General features: G+C 31.5%; 1 protein-coding gene across 1 annotated transcript; it reads left to right on the top strand.

The window, feature by feature from the left end:
• The first annotated feature begins 916 nt into the window (after positions 1–916).
• LOC107442026 (uncharacterized) lies at positions 917–11,946 on the top strand. The gene is made up of 3 exons (XM_016055467.3): positions 917–1,261; positions 6,380–8,244; positions 11,446–11,946. The coding sequence occupies exons 1-3, from the start codon at positions 1,244–1,246 to the stop codon at positions 11,642–11,644; spliced, it is 2,082 nt and encodes a 693-aa protein (XP_015910953.2). The 5' UTR covers positions 917–1,243; the 3' UTR covers positions 11,645–11,946.
• Positions 11,947–12,359: the final 413 nt, after the last annotated feature.

Genomic DNA, 12,359 nt, shown 5'->3' with positions numbered 1-12,359 from the left:
AACAAACAATTATATTTTACAACTGTATTAAAATGATTCCACAAACTTCTCGTAAACTTCTTCTTGCACTCATCGTAAGGTACTTATTGTATGGTGAGTTCTTACTTGAAACCCATGTCTAACTTAAAAATATCGACAGCACTGGTGTATCCAAATTAACTAACCCTTTTATTTTATAATTAAAATGATTGCAAAAATAAACTTCTTATTGCGTACTTATTGTACGGTGAGTACTTGCTTAAAACTCATATCTAACTTAAAAACACCGACAGTCTCTGATGTTTTATCTAACCCTTTTTTTTAATTTTATAATTAAAATGATTTCAAAAATAAACTTCTTCTTGCGTACTTATTGTACGGTGAGTACTCGCTGGAAATTCATATCTAACTTAAAAATATCGACATTCGCTGATGTTTCCAAATTAACTAACAGTTTTATTTTACAACTGTATTAAAATGATTCCACAAGCTTCTTGTAAACTTCTTCTTGCACTCATCGTAAGGTACTTATTGTACGGTGAGTACTTGCATGATACCCATGTCTAACTTAAAAATATCGACAGCACTGGTGTATCCAAACTAACTAACCCTTTTATTTTATAATTAAAATGATTATGATTTCAAAAATAAACTTTTTGTGAACTTCTTCTTGCACTCACAGTACGGTACCTATTGTACGGTGGGTACTTGCTTGAAACTCCCATCAAACTTAGGAACATCGACAATTACTGATGTTTCCAAGCTAACTAACCCTTTTATTTTATAACTATTAAAATGGTTTCAAAAATAAACTTCTTGCAACAACAAAAAAAGTACAATGTAACTAAAAATGGCAACAACATCTATCTTTCCTGCTACGAAATTCCAAACATTGCCAAATTGATACTTCCTCGCTTCAACTTGCGTTTATGGTGAACGCCTCCAAACAATTAACCCACTCAACCGACGGACATTTGGACAAAAATACAGAAATCGAAACGAAAGAAAAAAAATTGTTTTCTGTCACGGAACGATGCAAATTTCAGAAAATAGAATAAAAGATTCTCTGACTATCACTGGAAGGAAGGAGCGGTTTGTGTGCGATGTACCGTGTCCAATTGATGAAATGTTTAGTACTTAATGAATTTACTTTATTTTCTCAGGATAGATGCCTTTCGGTTGAAAGTGAATATGTCTGAGTGGTAATGATAACTTTTATGCAGTGCAACTAATTTATGGACTTAAAACATTTTTTGGATTTAAGATGCGTCTTTTAGTTAAGGTGAGTTGATTTATGGCAGGTTCTTGATCATAAATAGTATTGGTAAATGTTTTCAACATGTGGAGAATATATTTTAGAGGTGTTTTATTGCAGTGTTCTCCCAAAGCGTTTTTGGAAGGGCAACAGGCCCCGTTTGCCCTTTATTTTTCCTTTAAATGCGTATTATCTTACCCTTTTTTGTAAAAATAAGCCGCCAGCCCATAAAATACTGCCTTTTTATTTTATTTTTTCAGGAAAAGGTTGCTTTCTTAACCACCCAAGTCCTCTTCTGATTTATTTAGTGACTGATAATTATTTAATTTGATTCCTGTATTTTGATAAATTTTTTTTCTTTGTTGTCTAGTTATGTAGTTAAAATCCGCATATTTGGCCCCCAGAAATATTCACATCTTTTACACATATTTTGGGATATGAATGAATTTTTTAGTAATTTTAAATTGTAAAATTTTTTTAAAAAATGCACCTTTAGATGTTTATTTTCTCAAAATTTTCCGTTTAAAATACAAAAAATGCTCTAAAGTTAACTGTTTATCAAGTAATCCTTTTTTTTTTCTTCTTTAGATTACTTTTTTTTAAATAAAATTTATGCTAAGAGATTGTCTTTCAAAAGCTTCAAATTTTTCTGTTATTTTGATAATGAGTGAGAAATACTTTTTGAAATAAGCACATAAAATAATATAAGAGGGTAATTTAAAAATTGTTGTGGATCAAATTCAGTTATTACATAATATTACACATTTTGATAAATTTCAACGGTGCTAAATAACTGACCTTTCAAAACTTAAACTGCTCTTTTCTGTGAAGAAGCACCCTTTTTTATTCCCACGGAGAACTCTGTTATTGCAATAATAAAGAATCTAAGATCTTTGTCAGAATGCCATCCCAAAAACCAAATTTTGAATTCAATTTTTGTCTATTTTTCTCTGCTCAATCAATGCAACATTATGACAAAAGATTGGTACCACGAATATCCTCAACGAGCAAAAACGCAATAATTCTTAAATGCATGCTCCGAAAATTGTTGTAGTAACTTCAGTGTCATCTCTGCGGCCTCCAACGCCACTGTTTTGGGTGTTCAACTTAACTTTCCATTTTGTTTCGCTTTGCAAAAACTGTAAGACTTTAGAAACTTGAAATTCCGAAGATGTATAGAAAAATGCACAGAGAGTAGAATGAAATAATAAAAAATTAATATTCGATAATTATTAGCTATTAAACTTGTAGGAAAAATACCATACGGGAAGCCCGCAGGAATGTAACTTCATAGTTGAAGTTTGGTGTGCTGAAAGTGCCATATCTGTTTATGAACTTAAAAAAGTGGGGTCTTTTTTAAACAAAATCGCAAATTATTGGAATTTTAATTGCTTTTCTTTTGTAAATCGTTTATCTTCTTTTTTTCCCATTAGAATACATTTTGCTTCGCTGCACAAAATCTATAATACTCAGAAACTTGAAAATACGAAATAATGTTGAAAAAAGTACAGGGAATACGACAGAACAGAAAAATTTAAGATTCGACAGTCAGTTCACGAATTTTAGCTGTTATTCCTGTTGGGGGGAAATATAATTTTTGGTTGATTTTTAGTCCGGTGACCACTGAGTTAAAATATGATGTGCGAAAACAATCATTTCTTTGTGACAACTTAACGCAAATATTGTTCCAAAATTCCAATTTGTTCGAAAGTTGTTGCAAATGTGAGTTCTTTTTTTTTAAATTTTTGTTTCAGCCGTAAATATTGATTATTTATCCATTATTGTAGAAAATTTATTTTTCCCTTATTAGGTCTTTATTTCTTAACTTCATAAGCTTGTGCTCGAGCAGATATCAAACAAAAATAACAACAACAAAAATAGAAGGATTACATGCTGCCAGATATGAATCCCAACATTTTTAGTAAATTTTTTTTTAAGAATCGACACAGAGCTATTAGAATTGTTCCATACTTGAATTGATAAAAGGCTCGTCAAAGCGTAGAATAATTTCTAATTTATTGGCCGGCCAGCTAGCCAAGCAGTCAGCGTGCCTGACAGCGAAACCAATACTTGTGGGTTCGAAACCAGCTCAGGGCATGGATGCTTCTCTCTGTGGTGTAAAGTGTGAATGTGGCCCACCATAGGACAACTATGTATGTGCACCAATAAATAAATAAAAGTTGAATTTAGCTTGTTATGGTTCGCATAAACCTCAAATCAAATCTTTAATCTGATTGGATAATTAAACTAGCAGCCTAATCAACGAATAAAATGCAAAATAAAAATATTAATTTAATATCGAGAAAATATTATATCGGGTTCAAAACGCAGTTTAAAAGTGTTACAAAAATAAAGCAAATTAAAAGAAAAAACATTTATTACAATAATTAAATATTTTTCTAGTGTATTTATTTCGATTATGATCTAGAGGCAGAACGATGAAAACAAATTTACAATGTACAAAAAATAAATTTGAAAAAAAAAAAAAAAAATAAGAAGAATTTTTAAAAAAAATAAACGGAATAACAGTGGTGTAACTTTTGCACTAGTATTCAAATTTCCATGCACTAGTGTACAATCTTAATGGATTGAAGAACTAATTTTAAACATGCTGATTAATTAGTGCGAATTTTAAGTTACAAAATAAAAAACGTACTTTCTCCTATTTAATATGGTTCCAATAGTTTTGTTTTAATATCGGTCGAAAGTTTGTCCCCTATAATATTAATCTCTCTTTTTTCGTATTTCGCCATATCTCTAGAACCATATTTAAAGGAATTAATAAAGTTCTGTTCATAAATATTATAAAACTCGTTCATTTAAAAACAGTTTCATGCAAAATATAAATTTTTAGAATTATTTATTTTTTATCAATTTAATTTAAACGAAAAAATTTTGAACTATGTCATTTTAAATTACAAGATCCAAACTTTGAACGTAAAAGCAAGGAATGGTAAAAGCAATTCCAGAGTAAAGAATTTCCGTCGTATTTTTATAAATTTTCATCTCACCAGTAAATTATTTCGCCGTTAAAATTACATCTGAAAGAGGAGTAGTAAATTTATACCTCCTTAAACAACCTAAGAATATGAAAATCCATTAACTAATTTAAGAGTTATTGAGTTGCTTATTTCATTTTGCATGCTGTACGGCGTTTCCGAACAGCTGAGTTGAAAACATTTAAAAACTTCTTAATATTTTAAAATTTAAGCAGAAGTACAAGACTTATGTAAGGGAAAAAATGGGGTTTTCTTTCAAATTCTACTTCCTTAAACAGTCCAAGAAAGTTTCCCTTTTTTCTCGCCAAAAAACTTTTAACCAGGACAATTACTTTAAAATTTATCATTAAGAGAAAAAAATTGATGAAGCTTATTTTTAGTTTATCATTTTGTACCACTTTATTTAAACTACTTCGCCTTCATGTATCTAAAAACTCAAACTATAACTATACGTCATCATCTAAAAACTCAAACTGCTGTTTTTCATTGTTAATGTTCGTATTCTTGTTTTCACTATTTGAAAAACGTTTTTAATGAACATTTTCACTAGTCCCTCCCCCCCCCCATAAAGAAAATAATAAATCTAAAAATAATTCTATTCTGTGACATTTTATTTTAATTAAAGCCTATTTTATTTCATCTTTGTCTGAAAACTCCGTATCTTTTTTGATATTCGTGTGCCATTCCTGCTTTAATTCTGGAAGAACGCATAATAACTTTTTCGTCAATTTGAGAAAATCATCTTTAGACAACATAGAAATATCAAAGATTTTTATTTCATTTTAAATCTTATTAAAAACTTGACGGAAAGAATTTATGCTTTACACTTAAAGCCACATACATTTTTTTCTCTTTTAAATTCATAGAACACATACCAAATTAAAAGTAAGAAAAGTTTTCCTGTCAGGTGGAATCACACAACAAAATTTGAACCTGATCTGTTTTGTTAAGTATTTAGCTCAGAGTGGTTCAGGGTAATACAAAGCCAAACCAAAGACCCCGGATTCAGTTTAACGTCTGTTTTGTTAAGTATGTGTGCCTCATATGTTTCGTTAAGTATGTAGCACAGAAGTGGTTCAGGGTAATAAAAAGCCAAACCAAAGAGAGGGATTCAGTTTAACGTCTGTTTTGTTAAGTATGTGTGCCTCATATATTTCGTTAAGTATTTAGCACAGAAGTGGTTCAGGGTTATAAAAAGCCAAACCTAAGAGCGGGATTCAGCAAGTATCTATCATCTTAACGTTTAAAAAATTCTCCTAAAAGTGTCTGTAGCATGTTAATATGGTTCGATGCATTCTATGGACAAAACAAGTTAAGACAAATCACATTTTATAAATATTATAAAACCCATTTATTTAAAAACTATTTCTCGCAAAATCTAAATTTTTAGAATTTATTTTTTATCGATTTAATATAATGAAAAAAAAAATTCAATTTTTATAATTATATTTATAGAATATTATCAATTTAATATAATGGGAAAATGAGGTCAGTCAGCTACACAGTCCAACTGATCTCAAGCGGCAGCCGGATCAACTCTTCTTAGTTTCATCCAAGTTTATTCTCACATTATAGTATATTCTTTGCTTTCATAGTTGCACTTAAAGAGTGCGGGACGCCCTCTGGCGGGATTGCCAAACACTACTGAATCTTTGTGCCTTTCATCCGTCACACGTTATTCTAGAATCATAAGCTTTATAAATATATTTTTTCCTTAAACATCAATTAAGAAATGCATCAAAAATTGCATAGAAAAATGCAATTAAAATAAACAAATCACCTAATCACTCACCTATCCCTGTTTTATAGGACTCTTATCTTTTAACAGAAATGGTGAAAATACACGTAATTATTTGAACCTTGTTAGACGACGTGGACTGCACCAGAAATGGTACCCCTCTCTCCAAATCCAAATATGACTTAGGCCACAAGTCATCTGGTTGATTGTAGTTTGTCAAGACAGACACAAGCTCCAGTTCATTCTCGGCTTAGTTTCTTTTATTTATTAATGACAGCATGCGTTAATAATATACAAAATCTTCACGCAATACATTCATTCTAATTTAAAACACTGATTTCTTTACTGATTACATTCATTCTATATTAAGACACTGATTAATCACTGACCAAACTTTTTTTTTTTCAGTTTCAGGTGCCTCTAGCTGCATTGTACTTTTCATTATTAGCGTTGAGTGAAAGTGTGCAAAATGGACAAAAAATTCACGAAGTTAATGCTACAGAATTGACGAACTCTTCTGTAAGTCATAATAGTAGAACTCTTCATCACAAAAAAGAACTTCGTCCGACAAATAAAGGCCTCGAGAGGAGGAGTGATGAACTCTTTTTATCTGTACCAGGCGCAGTTAACAATCTTCCACCATCTATTATAGATTTTTCACATTATCTTCACCCATTCGTTCCAGGTGTCTGGAAATTACCATCTGAGATATATCAGAGAGTAATCAAAATCAATCCACAAGCATCTGAGCAACCGCAACCAGCTTTAGTAGAGTCTAAGTCTTTCATTACAAATCCTAAATTATCATCCATCCGTATGAATTACGTAATAGCGGACAATAAAAAACTTATACCAGTTACACAAATAGAAAAAAGGCAACACTTACCGTATGGTTCAAACATATTCTATGGAATCGAACCCCGAAACCCGCATTCAGAAGAAGTCTCGACAGAGAGCGATTATGGTAAATTTCTAAATGATGACTATCGTGCAGAAATTGAAAAGCAAGCTGAAGCTTTCATAAAAAATAAATTTAAGAACAATAAAAGCACTAAAGTCTTGGAACCAGTGACTTCAAAAGAGCAAGCACCAGAGCCTTTAAAAAAGGAGCCTCATTATGAAGTAGAAACTAAACCCAAAAATGGGCACCGTAACGTAGACCAAAATAACGATTATAAAAACAAACATTCTGATCATAACACCGTACAATATGGTTATGATAGCTACAGCAATGAGGAGGGGAAGGAATTAAATCAAAATACTTATAGCGATGGTCATAGCAGCTATGAGCAAGAGCAACCAAATTATAATGGCTACAGACCTGAGCATGGCCAACAATATGAAACCCACGGCTATAATAAACTTCATTCGTATGAAAGTGATAATAAGCAACCAGGTTATGATCACAATCCTCCTTACAATTATTTTGATCAAAATAAGTATGGGTCATATATATTTTCAGGGGAAAGTTACTCACTACATAACCCAGGCAGCTATGAAGAATATCGTTCCAGATATTTCAATTTACCTAATTACGTTTTACTATCGGACGAAGACACTAATTACAATTCCAACGAACACCACAACCAACCACGTTACCCAGATTACTATTATAATCCTGGCTATAGGAAATCCAAGTCATCTAACAAGAAACCTTGGTGCTCCGAGAAACACAAGACCTCAACTCGAGACAACGAACATAAACAAAAGAAACCTCAATCCAGCTATCCATCTCTAAATTATCGTGAAAGTAGCCAAGAAATCATCCAAAATGATCAAGTTCAGGATCCGAAAATGAATTTACTTCCTGAAAAGATTCAGCACGAGTATAAAGCTCCTAAAACTCAGTATAACAGCTACGAGCACCAGCATGAACCTAAATTTATCACTTATGAACATCTTCTATCAAGTTTTGAGAACAATAAACCAAGAAACTCCTATTCAGACGAAATTCAAAAGATCCCAACAGATTATTATTCCAATGAAATTAATGATATTAGTGCTAATCAACCGAAACCGAGAGATGTGACTTCTTCACCTATAACAGTACAAACTAGAGTACCAGATTTACGAACTAAAACTAACCCCACTAAACCCTATAACATAAAAAATGAAAAGGATCAGAAAAAATCTAAAAGAAAACAACGCAGATCTCCAAGAAAAAAACATAAGCAAAAACGAAGTAACAGAGGAAAGGAAGATTTAAGAGTTGCAGCAACAACTAACCAAGATGATGAGAACAGCAAAGAAAATGACCAAGGCAATTTTTTTATGTACGTATTGAAAATCTAATTTTTTAAATTTTATATCCGGGGAAAAATTTTAAAATTTGCTAAATAAATTCCTACTCTTTGGCGTTAAAATTTGGTGATATTAAGTATGCTAGGGCATGGGTGCAAGTTGGAAAAAAAGGCCAAGACTGAAAACTTTTTGACTGAAATACCTAACATACGCAATACCCCCTCGACATATGCAAACTGTCTAAGAAAGCTTTACCATAATACATCAAGTTTAAATACTGTACAAAAAATATTTATTCATCTGTCTTTTGATAAAATAACAACAGGACATAAGAAAGTAGACCAATAACGTAGACCTAAAAATACTTTTAAGGACAGAAAAAAAAAAATTCCGGTTTCCGTCTTCGAGTCAGTCTTGTTTCCGTCCGCGGACATTTTCGAAAGACTTGCACCCATGTGTTAGGGGTAGACTATATTTGAGGGTGCCCCTTGATTCTCGCCAAGTTGTGATCGCGGTTGATTGCCAAGCTGGGCGATGTTGTTCTATTTATGGGAACGTCTATATATATATATATATTTTTTTTTTTGAAAACCCAATCGTGATTCCGATTGGTTTAGATTTTAGCTTTATTTTTGAATGTTCAACTATATGTAATTTCAGAGGTCACTTTTCCTTTTTTATTCTGTTCATAGTCCATTAATATTTGTTTCGATTCAAAATGCATTTTATTGGGTTTATTAATTTTGTTATATTGTGTTCATTGCAATTTTATTAAGTTTTGGCCGATGTTTTATTAAAATTTCATTGTTTTAACCGCCATTCTAATATGCAGGGTGTTTCGAGCGAACAGGAATGGCGCCAAACAAATATTGTCAATTTCGCCAAGGGCAATATTCAGCTAACCAGCAATATCTCAAATATATTTTTACCATTTTTTAATTTGTAGTTTTTCAATGCAATATTGAGTTTTTATTTAGTATTTCGATTGCTACATTCCAAATTCCTAACAGGTGAAGAAATATCTTTATTTTCAAATAAAAAAATAACTTTTAAAGTGGAATTTTTTAGTATAATACCAATACACACCAATAATTTAAAAGATTGGACTTAAAATGTTACATTTATTTTTAAAAATTATCAAGTGAATTTTGAATAATACTACGTTTTACACCAAAGTTAGATATTTTTTTTTCAAAATCAAACATTTTTCTAAAACTTTTTTTTTTCAGAAATGGCTAGAAGTTTTTCTTAATTTGCATACAATTATTAATTTTATTTTATAACGGTCGAAGAAAAGTTGACCCAATTTTGGGTTTACAACTACTAATGTTCAACTCCGTAACTTTGAAAAAAAATCATTACAAGGGAATTCCTGGTTCAAGTATTGGAAGAAATTTGCCTTCGCAGAGGACTTTTTGATGGAACTAACCAGCATTTGTGTACCATTTAGAGAAAAATCACAAAAATATTTTACTGTTAGCTCACGGTAAGAGGACTCTAACCACTGAGGATATTTTACGTCAGCTCTGCGGAATTTGTATCTTAATAATTTTGGGAAAAATTCTATACACGCTTGGTGCGATTTTTCAAAATATGTCGCCAACGTTGGTTGCCAAACTTTTGCCAAAGCCAAAATTACGTTTTTACAATTGTTGCTAAGAATTGGGGAAGGTATAACATGGCAAGTACAGACGTAACATGAAAAAGGCATTAAAAAAACGATTAAGCCACAAATATCGCCAAAACATAAAACTACAAACTTTATCACCCTCCCAAACAACACTTATGTCGCCAAATCCAACGTATACTAGGATTAAACCTAATTTTGTACAGATTCATATTTAAATTATTAAAAGCTATGTGCAGAAGATATAACTAGAAAGTGAAAAAAAGGGCATTCATTTGACATTTAGGTCAAATATTTCACTGTTTAGGAGCCTTGATACACACACAATACTTAACTTTCTTACTATACTGTATCCAAAATATACAAAGCTTTACATTACAGAATAAATGGGCTTTTGGTAATCTGACAATAAAAAAGTCAATTTTTACTATTCCAATAGAAATAATACAATGATGTTCTTTCTTAACCTAATTCAGCATATTTATTTTTGGTACTGAGTATTAAAAAAAAGTTTTTTACACTAATTTATTTCCTTTGCAATATCTCAATTTGGTCATTATTTAAGATAATATGGAGTAATTTACAGGCATGATTTTCCAGTTTGACTACTTCCTGAATTCATTAATTTAGAATCCTTGTCGAAGTAAAGGGATATACAAATTATAGGTTGTCAATTAATGCTTACAAAAAAGAAGTACAAATACTATCAAAATCTGCTAAATTCCTCTACTCAGTGTGGGTAGCCAAATCTTTCAACAAAAAAATAAGCACCTTTTAAGCACTATATACACATTAACAAACTTTACATGATCACAATAAAATAACTAATTTCTGATAAAGAACTCTTTTTCTTGACTATATTGATTGAGGGTGGAAAATGAAGCCTGGAATTGAGAATATCTTGCAAAATGCAGCAGAGTTGATCATGAGAGTGCAAGAATCTTACTGAACCCAGCTCAGTAGATCTAGATCCGGACCGGCAAGTATTTCATCAAACATGTAAAATGATTGGCGCTTTCATATGCTACGGACCGATGGTAGGCAGAAATGCATTGTGTTTGAGTGAATTGTGAAAACGCTGAATAGAACAATGTGAAAACCACGCTTTTGCATAATACATGGCGAAAATCGACTTTTTTTTTAAAAAATTCTCATTTTCGAAAAGGGAAAATTAAGCACTTTTCAAAAACACTCAATAAAAAACCACCTTTAAAAGCGAAAATAAAAAATAAGCACCTTTAAGCACTATTTAAAAACGCTACGTACTATGCTAGTAAAGGGGGCAATAAAATATATAATGAATAAAAGTAAGTAAGTTTGAAGAAACTAAGCACTTCTAATAATTGCCTTTAAATTTTTTAGTGCTCGCTAGTTGACATTTTAATAGTGTTGTTGATCGTTGTACAACTGAATATTATTTCACGACCCTTACTGTCCAAACTTCTTTTACTTTGTCTTTGAAAAGGATACAAAAACATGAGTTAAAGACTGTTAAATCGGATTCATCAAATTCCTTCAGGGATTCTGTTGAATCGGATCAAGAAAGACCCGTTAAATCGGAACCCGTATACAAAAATTCATAGTAACACTTATATATTTTTCGCAGGTACAAGGTTGCACCACACGAACAATTTTTTGAAATGGGTTACAGACTAGGAGGACCTGAACAAATTCAAGAAAAGCACCACATCACTGATGGAGCTCACTCTAAAATTAAAATAAATTGGAAAGACCAAAATGGTGATGCAGGTGAACAATATTGGGAATTCAATCATGATTCTTCAGAAGGAAATGATGAAAGCTAAAATGCTAAGTGAACTGTTGAAGGTTCAGAAACTCCAGTTCTTAAGAACTGCCATTTCTTTGTGTCCAAATATGAAAAACTTATACAGAACAGCTACTTATCACTCAGAAAACCAGTTTTAAAAAATTCGTAAGAACAAGATTAAAATTAGTGATTCCATTTAATTAACAAAATCTTGATCTATTAAAATGTGAAATATTTTTGCCATCTTTTATTTTCTTTTGGTAAAGTAGCAGCTCTGTATAATTCATTAGTTCAAATCTGAACAGAGTTTGTGTTTTCATTTTTTATTCATGTACAGTGCTGTCATATATTTTTTTAAATAAATTTATACATATATTTGTAAATATCATTCTACTTTTCTTTATTAAAGCTCCCCAACTTATGCTGAACTAGATCAGTTGATCTTCATCACTCTGTCAATTGGATACTTGCAAGCGACGTCACGTGCAGGTATCCAATCAAATCAATAAACCTGATCCAAAAATTGTTTCTGCATGATAATGAACACAAGTGTTAACATGCTATGCACAACCAAGTGAGGAGTTGCATGTACCAGATTGCTTATATGTTCAAGTTGTTAATGGCAACTAGGTATTTTTTTCCCATTCATTAACAAAATTTCACAGGAAAGCAGCTCACTGTTTTTGACAACCAAATTATGAGAAAGTAGAGATGTGACAAGCAGATGTACCTTTGGTGACATCAGCTTGTCA

Source organism: Parasteatoda tepidariorum, chromosome 7 (genome assembly GCF_043381705.1).
Source record: "Parasteatoda tepidariorum isolate YZ-2023 chromosome 7, CAS_Ptep_4.0, whole genome shotgun sequence".
NCBI lineage: Eukaryota > Metazoa > Arthropoda > Arachnida > Araneae > Theridiidae > Parasteatoda > Parasteatoda tepidariorum.
The sequence above is the reverse complement of the archived record's forward strand: the minus strand, read 5'-3'. Positions and strand labels throughout refer to the sequence as shown.

Excerpts from the sequence above, each read along its gene's own strand:
- LOC107442026 (XM_016055467.3), top strand. Across the intron at positions 8,245-11,445 it reads GACCAAGGCAATTTTTTTAT|GTACAAGGTTGCACCACACG; the intron begins GTACGTATTGAA and ends TATTTTTCGCAG.